The following is a 12,975-nucleotide window of genomic DNA, read 5'->3' on the forward strand; positions in this document are numbered from 1 at the left end:
TCTCCTTTCCAAATGATAGAGTTGTTATCTGAAAACAACCCTTCAGTATCAAACATTCAGAGACAGAGATTGGGGACTCAGAAGGGAAAGACGAGCAAATTTACCAATGAGACAAAAATACAGTGGTGTTTTATTTGCAAATTAAAAAGCATCGACAATATTAGTTACACTGTAAAAATTATTGACAACAATTCTTTATCGTACAGTTCAGGGAGATTAGTACCATCATTGCTGTTGTTATGCGTTATTAACATGTCAATAATACTTTATATAAAGAAATCAAGGAGCTCTGTACAACAGTGTGAGGATAGATGAGAAGGGAGAGATGATTGTATGAACAGATAGAAAGAAGGAGAGCTGTTTGAACTTTAGCAGATGGCACTATATTGTGACCCATTGTAGTGATATTTCAATACTACCTGGCCGATTCTCCCCCACTGAATACCTCTCTCCTTGCATTGTGAGAGGGGGCTGAAAGAATGTCACCTCAATCACATGCAATATCTTATGTCTATTCCATTACAGAGTCAGGAAATGAATGTGCATTGTTATTACGACTGACAACATTGTACAAAACAATTGCAGACAGTAAGAGCAGCTTTTTGTTATCTATGCTTGCAGTGGTAAAACCTAAACTAAACTAAACTGTACCTATAGGCTCATACTGACTATGTTAGATGTGAATATTTTATATCCTCCCTGATGCAATGCAGAAATACTATGAACAACTGCTAATAACAAATGAAATAGAACAAAAGGACAAAAATATACACAGCTTTGACGACATCCTCAATAAAAATATTGTTCCTCTTTTCTCATTCTCTATCTCCATGAGTGCATTTAAACATAGCTTATGTCCAACTTCAAATGCTGTAGTATAGGTTTTATGACTGTGCTTTCAGACAACCTATCCCAGTGAGCGTAAGATGTTAAAAATACATATTTTCAACATCTTTTCAACCAAAAATACTTATTTTCAACGTGTTTTGCTCATAGGGGTTAATAAGAACCTGTGTGTATCTGTAAATAATCAGTATATTTATGAGATGTACCACTTTGCATATTGTGCTTTTAACATGTGCAGCCTGGCACTCCCTGTGCTGTGCAATCGACTCCATCCGAAACGGAGAGTGGCAAAATGTCTTTCTGGTCAATTCTACAATAACGTGTCTCCAAAGTAAAAAAAAATTAACAAAAAGGGGTAAAAAATAAATAATAGTCACAATCTTAAAAAAATAAGAACTGTCAATAGGCCATGCAATGTAGTGGTGCTGATTCTGTCCTGACACTGGTAAATGTGTTAATGTCTAGTGTCTACAAAGGCCTAGTGAATAAGACTACATCACACCTGTAGCCTGAGTCAATACACAACATATCCCTCCCATGGTTTTTAGACAGAGACCACAGGCATTTTCAACTAATGCCATTCATTTTTCATTCATTCAAGTACTAATTGATCTCTACTCTTTTGTAATATCTGCCATTGTTTCGTCATTACTTTATTAATTCATCTTCTAATTTCTAGGATGGCAGTTGGTTGTGTCTTTCAATAGATGGGAGTAGAGTGTTGACTGACGCAAGCTGACACTGTTCATTTCCGCCCAGCCTTAACGACTGGTACTGTACAGGCTAGACAAGTCTCAATTTTCCTCTTCATCCTCCTCATCCTCCTAAGAGTAAGGTCTGAGTCCATGTGAGTAAGGCAGGGGATAGTCAAAGGATGAGCGGAAAAGGGTTGACCACCCCCTCGTCTCCATCGGCACCTTAAACCCCCGTAAGAGGTGGTGTAGTCCTGTTGGGGATCTCTGTTCCTAGACCGTACCAAGTGACGGTGGTGGTGTTTCATGGGGAGGTACAACTTGGGGAGCGAGAGGAGAGCACTTAGGCGGCAGGCCATTGTAGACTCACTGCCCACTCGTAAATCACCATCCCTGCTCTCCCTTCCTCCATGTCCTTCGCTCTTATGAAGGGCACCCTGAGAAGGAGGCTTGTGCATCCTAATCTTCATTTTGACAGGTGATCAGAAAACACACCCCTTCTGAGCCTCGTCAAGGGTGAGTACTTAACCCTTATGGATTCTTTAAGGGATTAAAATAATCCGCTAAGGGGATAGAATCATACTCCTCCATATGGTATTTTGTCAGGGGGATGGTTGAGCTGTGCTGACAGTCCGCTGAGCTGTCCCCCCCCCGCTGGTACTTCTACCTGGTATGGATCAGTTGCTCTCGGAGCCAGCTGGGCAGGGGCTGGCCCATCCTGTACAGCAGTTTAGACAGCTCTATGTTGTGACCCCTGTAGTGCTCCCTGAGGAACGACTGGGACTGGAGAAGAGGGAGAAGAGAGAGAGCGAGAGCGAGAGCGAGAGCGAGAGCGAGAGAGAGAGAGAGAGAGAGAGAGAGAGAGAGAGAGAGAGAAACAGTGAGCAATAGAAGTGATTTAGGGAGAGAGAAGGTAGGATAATTACCACCACAGCCAATATTCAATCAATAAACACCCCTTATCAGTTACAAGCAGAATAACCCTAGGGGTAGTTTACAAACATGTATCTTCATTAAGCAAATATCAGTGAACAACTTGTATTGGCAAATGACAACTCTTACCTCTGGGTCCATGTCAGGGTACCTACGCCCCTTGCTCTTCCCCAGACACTTGGTCTTCCCTCCCACCAGTAGCTGACACCAGAAACCTTTCTTGGGGTCAAACCTGAAGAAAATCAGAACATTTTGTAAACGTACCTAAATGTACAGCTGGGTCTCTTGGAATCAGTTACTGAATGATTTTTATGAATGGTTAGGTAGCTGCTATGTGTTGCTGGAGAGAACTTGAAAACTCACGCTAGGATATTGTGGTAGTTGACGATGTTGACCAGGCCCAGAAACTTCTGGATCCTGTCCATGACTGAGGCCGGCTCAGTCTTCAGCTGCTGCCCGTCCAGAACCAGGACCTGGTTGGAGTGGTAGTGGTTGAGCCAGCGCTCCATGTGGATGGCATACCAGCCTGGCACCAGACAGCGGTTCTGGAGCACACGTAGGTTTACCGGGGAATCATGGGTAGCCGTGATGACATCATGGAAGGAGTACTTCAGAGCCACTGGGTCGTCATGGGCACGCTGGTGCTTTAAGGGGAAGCAGAGAAAGAAATGGTGTTGTGTGAATATGGTCCTCAGTAATATGGTGCCCGATGAGGTATAACTGACCTCGTAACAAGAGTGGTTATAACACAGTAATAACAAGAGCAACAAGGCCTAACTACTCATATATTACTATCAATTATAACAGTTATAAGCAGTTCTAAGGCTTGGTAACAGGATTGGATATTACATGGTAAATAAGGAGGAATAGTTATGTCTCATACATTATAAAGAGTTATAACCAACCTGGTACCAGGAGTAAGCGCGGTCGGCTGGGTTGATGAGGATGGTGATGATCTTGGCCTTGGGCAGGAGGGCGGCCGCCCGCTCCGCTGCCACCTCTGAGTCAAAGTAGCTGGCACTTTTCTCAAAGTAGTAGTCTGAGCTGGTGTTGGAGGGCAGGGGGAAGTACTCCATGTACCTGTGTGGTCACCAAAAGAGAAAACAGATACACTAACTAAATTATACACTGACAGTATACTGACAGAAACACATATTAAGCCAACTCCTGGACTAGAAAGCATGTTTAATGGGAAGTCTCTAGACATTGTCTGGGTCTGTGCAACCGCCTCTAAATTGTCATTCACTTCGCGATAATCCTGCTTATTGTAATTCTGTCTGTGCAGCTAGAACAGAACAGGGCCCATATTCATAAAGAGTGCTGAGCTAGGATCAGTTTTGCCTTTTAGATCATAATGAATACAATTACATGGACCGTGGGGACCTGATCTTAGATTAGCATGCTTTATGAATACGGGCCCAGAGCTCATTCTCTGTGTCAGTCGTACCAGTCGATGCCTCTGTGGTAGTTGTGTCCATTGAAGAACTGGATCTCCTCAAAGGTCTCCTTGTTGGGGTAGTTACTGGTCAGGTCAGGGTGCATGCCCAGGAACAGATAGAGGGCTGTAGAACCTGTGGAGAGGAGGGAGGGAGAGAGAGAGAGAGAGGGAGAGAGAGAGAGCGAGGGAGGGTGGGAGGGAGGGAGGGAGGGGGAGGGAGGGAGGGGGAGGAAGGGAAGTGAGAATCTATTTTGAGGCATTGACAAATTGACTTTGAAGCACCTTGCTGCAGCCATAACGACTAATAATCTAATAAATTGTCTTGTTAGTGTCCCATTCCCATTAGTGTCTGTGAGTGTGCGTTCCTCATAAACTTCCTTCTGCTTTCTCTGTGGAGGAGAGAGAGTCAGTCGGTCATCTGTGACAGGCCAGTTCCTGTTAGTCTGTTCTGTACTGAGAGTGTGTAACACTGAAAGAACGACACCTCCTCTTCAGCCCAAAGTCTCGAAACCTCCCTCCTACAGACCAGACCAAAGACCTCTCAACTCTAACTATTGTAAATGTAAGGAAATGAATCAGAAACTAGGTGAAATAAAGCAAAGTAAGATTGTGGACTGAGAGTCATTGCTGGTGATGCCCACTGGGGGGTGCTGGGGTTCCGTCTCTCTCACCTGTTTTCTGAGGCCCAATGACAAGCAGCTTGGGGAAGTGGTCACATGTTTTCTCCTTTGACCAGATGTCCTTGTGCCTTTTGTCCTCGCAGGGATCCTGTAGGACCAGGGTTTATGAAGATCATTAGAAATTGTAGAAAATGTATCCAGTTGCTGAATGAACCCTGAACAAATCCATCCATACAACATCCTGAGGACATATGGCTACATATTGGAACGATCAATGGAGATGCCCTTTGAACACACAAACAATTATTGGCAACAGATTGTGGTGTACAGGACAAGGGTCCAACCAGGACTCTTGTTAAATAAATTATATCTAAATGAGACTAACCTGAATAAATTCATCAAGGGATGATCCATGCAAAATACAACCTAACATGATATTCCTACTTACCTTGGATGTAGCTGATTCCCTATGACAGTTATCATGTTAGGTTGTATTTTGAGTGGAACACCCCTTTAACATCCCAGTATTAGTCAATGCACACATCCAGTTCCAGCCAGTCTCTCTCTCTCTCTCCCCCACAGACTGACCTGCCAGAGTGGGTCTTTCTCGTTAGGGAAGAGGGTATAGTATCTGTGAGCAAGCTGGATGGGAGGCAGGGTCTGTAGCCGCAGATTGGTCCACGTCTGCAGGAAGGCCACCAGGCTCTTGAAGGTGTAAAGGCCCAGCCGGTCGTTACCGTAGTTAGACAGGTGGGTCATGAAGATACTGATCTGGAGGAGGAGGAGAGATGGATGAGGGAAAAGGGAGAGAGAAAGACAGACAGGTTAACTTAAATTCACTCTGATTGTGTGAGTAGTGATTGAATGTATGGAGAGAGAAAGAGAGTTCGTGTGTGTGTTAACTCACTGGGTTGAGTAGGACAGTGAGGAACAGCTCTCCCCCGTTGATGAGTTTGTCCAGCTCGTTGGGACCGCCTGGGTACTCCTTATAGAAGATGGTGTGTGTGAACAGACCACACGTCTGTCTGGGCAAGACCTGCAAACATACACACACTTCTAAGACAATGACACACACAAGCACACACACACGCCAGCCCCACTGGTCTAGTCAATGCAAAACATATCAGGCTGTATCACCACTTTTGTGTTCAATAATCTTCATATTATTATTTCTCATTTGGGCAAAGCAAACCTCATTCACTCTGAGTCTATATGGAAATTCATTCAAATACACATGCAGCGAGAGAGAGTGTCTGGGGATCTGAATATCAATCATCTAATGTATTGTATGAGCTGAGCAGAAAGACTGGACCACTCAGAGCTGCTTCTCAAGGACAGACAAAAAGAGAGAGATACAGAGAGGAGGAGTAGGCCAAACTACTGGCAGCACAACATACTGTAGACACTGGACTGGATTATGTTGTGTTTTGGTGATGTATGTTAGTGTTTATGCTATGGAGGGGGGTAACAGTGTTGCTGTTGTTCTGTTATTAAGCCAGTGTTACTGTCATTCTCGTGGTTGGTGTTGTTATATTGTTAAGGTGTATCCAGGAGGTAGTGTTTGGGGGCCAGTCAGAGTGGTTGGGATGGCTACAGTCCAGTATGACCTCCTGCTGTAGAGGGATTCCTCAAACACAAGTGGAGGAAGAGATGGAAAGATGTTGATAGAGGTGGGAACAGAGAGAAGCAGAGGAGAGATGCTGAGGCAGAAGGAGGTAGAAAAGGAGGATAGGCCATCACCATATTGTTTACATCTATTCAATCCTTTAGATCTGCAAACACAGAAGAGGTAGAGGCAAGAAAGAGTAAAGAGGAGAATGAGAGAGAGAGAGAGAGAGAGAGAGAGAGAGAGAGAGAGAGAGAGAGAGAGAGAGAGAGAGAGAGAGAGAGAGAGAGAGTGTAACCGTCGGTAAGGGTTCTGTGACTCACGCTGATACCGCTGTGTATGAATCCCCGTCTGAAGCGGGCAGGTTTGAGGTGGGGGTACTCCTCCGTGCTGGTCACCTTGATGCCCCACACCTTCTTCCAGGCATCGTACAGCTGGAGGTGGACTGGGTACACACCCGAGTGGTGGGGGGCTACTGCATAGCCCATGTTAGTGGGGATACCGTGCTCCTAGAGAGAGAGGGAGGGAGGGGGAGATGGAGGGGGGTGAGTGTGAAGAGGAGAGGAGAGAGAGAGAGAGAGAGAGAGAGAGAGAGAGAGAGAGAGAGAGAGAGAGAGAGAGAGAGAGAGAGAGAGAGAGAGAGAGAGAGAGAGAGAGAGAGAGAGAGAGAGAGAGAGAGAGAGAGAGAGAGAGAGAGAGAGAGAGAGAGAGAGAGAAATATGAGGTAGGTAGGGAGAAGAAGGAATAACAATAAAAATCAGTGGCACTAGCTGTGTTAAGCTAAAGTTAGCATTTCTAATTAGGAGCAACACAGTGAGGTGGGCTAATTGCTAGCATCCCACTGCTAGCCTCCAGACAGACAGACTCACCATAGCGAACCTCTTGTTGAGCAGCATCTGTTCAGCTAGCACTGACTGGTTGTGGAAAAGGTGGGGCTGCATGTGGCTCCACATGTGGGGGAACCACCAGAACTCCTTGACGTAGGAGAGGAGCAGGTCATCCCCCAGGTCCTCCTCATCTGACCCTGGAGACGAAGGGAGGAGGGGGGAGGGAGAACAGGAATAGTAGAAGAAGGAGAGGACAGGAGGAGGACAGTGGAGCACAGAGAGAATAGGAAAAACGAAATGGGCAAAGAAAGGAGGTTGGCAGGGAATGGACAAGGGTAGGTTAACGATGATTTCTGGTGATAATCCAAGGAGTACTGGAGTATAAACTGTGATGCTATCAGTAATAAGCTTCAGTACACAAAGCAGGTACTGTATGAGTGTGATGCTGTGTTCTCCGATCCGAATTACCTGCATGGAAAAACTTCCCTGAGAAGCCCAGGTTGAAGGTGAAGTTGGGAACATTGTTACGCAGCGCTCTCTGCGTCTCCAACAGGGCCTGACTCAGAGAGGAGAGGGAAGGTGAGCAGGGCAATACACACCCGCATGCGCGCATGCAAGCACACACACACACACACAGGCACACACACACAGCTGAGTTTATACATCCTCATCCACCCCCGGTTGCCTTTTCTCTCCTTCGTTCTAGCTCTCCTCTGATTTGAGTGTTTGTTTCATTTGACCTCCGGACTGTATATGAATCCACTCACATCTCCCTCTCTCGCTTTCTCCCCGTCTCCCTCTGTCTCTCCTGCCTTGTCAGAGCGTGATTTATTCTCAACACTTTGATATACTTCTCTACCCCAGCTCATGTCAGGAAGCAGCCCAACTCTGATGGGACACACACAGAAAGATACAGATAAACGAAAAGGTCCTGCTATTCTGTATGTATGGAAATATTCATGGCTATGGCTCTTGAGAGTGTGTGTGTGTTTCTCTATCGGAACGCTGTCAACTCTATTTGTTTGTTTATTTGGATGCCCATTAGCTTCTGCAGAGGCAGCAGCTATTCTACCTTGGGTCCACAAAAAAACACAAAACATGACAAGTAACAAAACACTGATAGACAAGGACAGTCACACAAATTTAAAATACAACGATATATAAAAAAAAAAATAATAATACAAACAATACAACAACAAAACATTATGTGTGTGTACAGGCATTCAAATGCTTCCCAGCCTAAACAGTTCGGAAGAGTTTGTGCATATATTATGACAACGTTTTGTGAAGTTTTTGTTCGTTTTGGGCTTCGGTGACGTTTTTTCCGCTGTTCGTGCACAACATCTTTTCTGGAACTAAGCCAAAGTCTATGCCCCTTCGTCGGTGATTGGACAACAGTACGGATTATTCAATAAAGTCTTTGTTGTCATTCAACGGGAGACGACTCTTCTTCATGCACTTTTTTTCATTAAGAAATACACAATATATACAAAAGTATGTGGACACCCCTTCAAATTAGTGGATTCGGCTATTTCAGCCACACCCGTTGCGGAACAGGTGTATACAATTAAGCACACTGCCATGCAATCTCCATAGACAAACATCGGCAGTAGAATGGCCTGAAGAGCTCAGTGACTTTCAACATGTCACCGTCATAGGATGCCACCTTTCCAACAAGTCAGTTCGTCAAATTGCTGACCTGCTAGAGCTGCCCCGGTCAACTGTAAGTGCTGTTATTGTGAAGTGGAAACGTCTAGGAGCAACAACGGCTCAGCCGCAAAGTGGTAGGTAGGCCACACAAGCTCACAGAACGGGACCGCTGAGTGCTGAAGCACGTAGTGGATAAAAATCTGTCCTCGTTTGCAACACTCACTACCGAGTTCCAAACTGCCTCTGGAAGCAACATCAGCACAATAACTGTTCGTCTGGAGCTTCATGAAATGGGTTTCCATGACCGAGCAGCCCGCCTCAAGCCTAAGATCACCATGCGCAATGCCAAGCGTCGGCTGGAGTGGTGTAAAGCTTGCCGCCATTGGAGCAGTGGAAACGCATTCTCTGGAGTAATGAATCTCGCTTCACCATCTGGCAGTCTGATGGACGAATCTGGGTTTGGCGGATGCCAAGAGAACACTACCTGCCCGGATGCATAGTGCCAACTGTTAAGTTTGGTGGAGGAGGGATAATGGTCTGGGGCTGTTTTTCATGATTCGGGCTAGGCCCCTTAGTTCCAGTGAAGAAAAATCTTAACGCTACAGCATACAATGACATTCTAGACGATTCTGTGCTTCCAACTTTGTGGCAACAGTTTGGGGAAGGCCCTTTACTGTTTCAGCATGACAATGCCCCCGTGCACAAAGCAAGGTCCATACAGAAATGGTATGTCGAGATCGGTGTGGAAGAACTTGACTGGCCTGCACAGAGCCCTGACCTCAACCCCATCGAACACCTTTAGGATGAATTGGAACGCCGACTGCGAGCCAGGCCTAATCGCCCAACATCAGTGCCCGATCTCACTAATGCTCGTGGCTGAATGGAAGCAAGTCCCCGCAGCAATGTTCCAACATCTAGTGGAAAGCCTTCCCAGAAGAGTGGATGCTGTTATAGCAGCAAAGGGAGGACCAACTCCATGTTAATGCCAATGATTTTGGAATGAGATGTTCGACGAGCAGGTGTCCACATACTTTTGGTAATGTAGTGTACTACACCAAACAGCTTAGTTAGATGTCAAATTGCGCGACTAAGATCTCCTCCGCAAGAACGTCTTCTTGAGTTATCTTAGATTAATTCTGACTATTTTGAGAAAGTGAATACTAGCTACAGCGTTTCAAAATGGACAAACAGTACTATTGCCGCTTTTTTATCATTTTTCTAGCGCATTCGGTTCGGCTCGCCAAGTTCGGCTAGGCGCCAGCCGAACTGAAGCATGCTGACACCTTTAGTGTGTGTGTGTGCGTGTTTGTTTGTGTGTGTGTCCCCTCACAGTCCCCGCCGTTCCATGAGATGTTGTTCAATATTTTTTTTAAGGTAAGTTTAAATGTTTGCTTGAGTAATTGAAGATGGAAGGGAGTTCCATGCGATCTGTTATACCTAGGAGATTCACTTCCTTAACTTCCTCAATGGTCACCCTTTATACACATCTCCAGTTGAGGTTTAGGTCTTAGAGAATGTTTGGAACCAAATACAATGCTTTTAGTTTTAGGTGTATTTAAGACCAGTTTATTATTGATCAGCCATTCTGATACTGACTGTAACTCCTTATTTAACATTTCAGTGAGCTCACTGGCTTTGGGTGCTGACATGTAGAGTGTGGAATCATCAGCATACATAGTCATTCTAGCTTTATGTAAGACCTGTGGCAAATCATTTGTGCAAATTGAGAAGAGTAACGGCCCACGCAACTGCCTTGAGGGACACTGCACTGTATCTGATGTGAGAAAAGCTTCCCTTGAAGAACACTCTCTGGGTTCTATTGGATAAATAACTCTCCAACCATGTGATGGTAGGTGATGTAAAGCCATAGCAAGTGAGTTTCTTCAATAACAATTTATGATCAATAATATCAAAGGCTGCACTGAAATCTAACAACACAATTACATCTATCATCCTATTATCCATTTATTTTAACCAATTATCTGTCATCTGAGTCAGCATACTGAGAGGTAAAAAAATGTGAAGTTCAATATAATACTAGGAATGGCAAGATGCCTTTCGTGTGCTGTACCAACCCAACTGTCTAGTGAATAATGCTTCATTAAAAACATATTATGTAACATAATTACAAGGTCTCGAAGTCCGAAACATTGGAAATTGAAATTTTCAATTTTCCAAGTATGTATCACCTTGACATCCTTCACCTTCATCCTGGTCCCCTCCTTCCCCACAAAGATGTCATCTATATCGACCAGTAGGTGTCGCTCCAGGGAGAGAGACAGCCTCTTCCCCGACAGGAAGCCCACGGCGTCCACAAACACCAGCTTGTGCAGCCAGAAGTTGAGGTTGTTCCCAAACAGAACCCTCTGGATGCCGTCGTGGAGCCCCAGGTCCTGCACAACGGAGGGGAGCAGCGTGGCCGTCGTACCCAGCGAGGGGACACTCTCGGCGGACTGGGTCTTGGCCAGGAGCACGGGCTCGTAGGTGGAGTGGTTGGACTGGAAGACAGTCCAGTCGTCCCCGGGCAGTGGGCCGGGGAGGGGCTGGCCGGAGCGCGTGATGAAGAGGAGGGGGGATTTGGGATTGACAGTGCAGTCCTTCAGGCCCAGGTTGGAGTGGAGGAAGAGGGGGAATCCTTTGAGCTGGGCACTCAGCAGGCTGTTCTCATTGGCCTACAGGAGGGAAATCAATGACAACATCAAGAGGGGAAAGCGTTACAACTTCAATTCCATTCCAGTCAATTCTATTCATAACGTTGCAGTTGGAAATGTGTTGTATTGCATTTAATAGGCAAAACCTCCAATCATGTGGCATAGAATCTTGTTAGCTCTCGCTCTCCCCCTCCCTCCCTCCCTCCCTCCCTCCCTCCCTCATGTGGGCGTCTGAGAAAACACAATGTTATTAAGTTAACACTCACCCACACACACTGAGGATGTGCCCACACAAAATAAAATATTTATCTCAATGCCCGCTGAGGTATTAACACACATTCCTGTTCAACATTGATGATGGAGCTGACTATCTCTTCAGATGAGATTTCATTGAGATGAACTCTCGCTCTCTCCCCGATAGGCTGATCCCCAACCCCACTTACCTGCCTACCTACATGTACCACTCCTCACTCCACCTCTGCTCTTTCACATTCTCTCCAGTACAGTGAGATCTATTTCCTTAGGGAAGACGGATAGATAAAGAGAGATGGACAGCTGGAGAGGTGGAGATAGAGTGAAAGACAGCCAGTAGGGTGTTTCTAACCTTAAAGAAGCCGATGATGCCCACTCCATACTCCACACAGTACTTGTCCAGCAGCTCTCGGTTCCAGGCATCCAGGTTTACATATTTCAGGATGTTCTCATAGATGACTAGCAAGAAGCGCCCGCGCTCTTTATCCGTTAATGTGGGCATGTCCCCTTTACCCGGAGAGATCTCTGTCCGGTAGTGGAAACGTCCAGACTCCAGGATGGCGACTATCTCCTGGCCCAGCTGAGAGTACTGGCTCTCTACAAACACCAGCACCACGGGGTTTGTCCTCGCCCCTCCTCTGACCCCAGCAGGCCCCCCCGACACCGCCCGCACCGTGAGTAGCCGTGACGGGCTCGCCCGCAGGTCATCGTAGATGGCCGACGCCCCCTCGACGCCGGCCACGCCCTCTCCTGAGGGCTCGAGCTCCTGTTTGACGCCGTACAGGAAGTAGGCGGAGACGAAGACGCTGACGGTGCAGAAGAGGAAGAGGAGGAGCAGGGAGGTCTGGAGGGGGAGGTGGCGGATGAGACGGACCAGCCGACGCAAGCGGGACACGCATCCCAGCATCGTCACGCACAACGACTGACCTCACTGACCGTCCAACCGTAACAGCCAGAAAACACTCTCGAGGGCTACTAGGTGGAGAGTGAAAGTAAATCAGTCCAAAGTCCGTCTTGTTATTTTGAGTGTTGTAGTTGGTAATCCACAGGCTAGAGAAGCAGCAGCAGCTTCAGCAGCAGCTACTGGAGATAGAAATGAGACGGTTTTATGATGTTGGCTCTCCCACATGTTGTGCTGCTGATTATGTCACCATGGCAGAGATGTTGGGGGTCTCCGACCGGGGGTGCACGCTGCACGTCTGGGAGGGAGGGGGAGGGGAGTCACAGTAGGAGAGGGCGACTAGAGGGCAGGCTGGTCACCTGTCCATCACTGGAACCTCCAACCACATCCATGTAGGCTGTTGTTCTTGGTGGTTGATCTTTCCAGGGGTGGGAAAAGGTGAGGTCACATATGTCATCCCAATAGCAGCATCCTCCTGGACGATATCTGATGATGATCTGGAAAGAAAGAAATGGAACATAAAAAATCCACAGAGAGAACATTGCCTCTACGTAACTCA

The 12,975-nt window shown here is 46.4% G+C and overlaps 1 protein-coding gene across 1 annotated transcript in view; it reads right to left on the reverse strand.

Annotated features, from left to right (window-relative positions):
• Positions 1-99: 99 nt before the first annotated feature.
• Positions 100-12,975, reverse strand: part of LOC121544624 (bifunctional heparan sulfate N-deacetylase/N-sulfotransferase 1) — an 84,902-nt gene continuing 72,026 nt past the window's right edge. Inside the window, exons 2-14 of the mRNA XM_041854613.2 lie at positions 11,868-12,913; positions 10,802-11,284; positions 7,431-7,518; positions 7,005-7,159; positions 6,459-6,644; positions 5,437-5,565; positions 5,118-5,300; positions 4,581-4,677; positions 3,919-4,042; positions 3,377-3,551; positions 2,835-3,115; positions 2,601-2,703; positions 100-2,321 (exon numbers count right to left, since the gene is read on the reverse strand). Coding sequence (XP_041710547.2) covers positions 2,202-2,321; positions 2,601-2,703; positions 2,835-3,115; positions 3,377-3,551; positions 3,919-4,042; positions 4,581-4,677; positions 5,118-5,300; positions 5,437-5,565; positions 6,459-6,644; positions 7,005-7,159; positions 7,431-7,518; positions 10,802-11,284; positions 11,868-12,422 — 2,679 coding nt within the window. The 5' untranslated portion in view covers positions 12,423-12,913 and the 3' untranslated portion in view covers positions 100-2,201. The remainder of the gene's footprint in view (positions 2,322-2,600; positions 2,704-2,834; positions 3,116-3,376; positions 3,552-3,918; positions 4,043-4,580; positions 4,678-5,117; positions 5,301-5,436; positions 5,566-6,458; positions 6,645-7,004; positions 7,160-7,430; positions 7,519-10,801; positions 11,285-11,867; positions 12,914-12,975) is intronic.

Source organism: Coregonus clupeaformis, chromosome 3, assembly GCF_020615455.1.
Source record: "Coregonus clupeaformis isolate EN_2021a chromosome 3, ASM2061545v1, whole genome shotgun sequence".
NCBI lineage: Eukaryota > Metazoa > Chordata > Actinopteri > Salmoniformes > Salmonidae > Coregonus > Coregonus clupeaformis.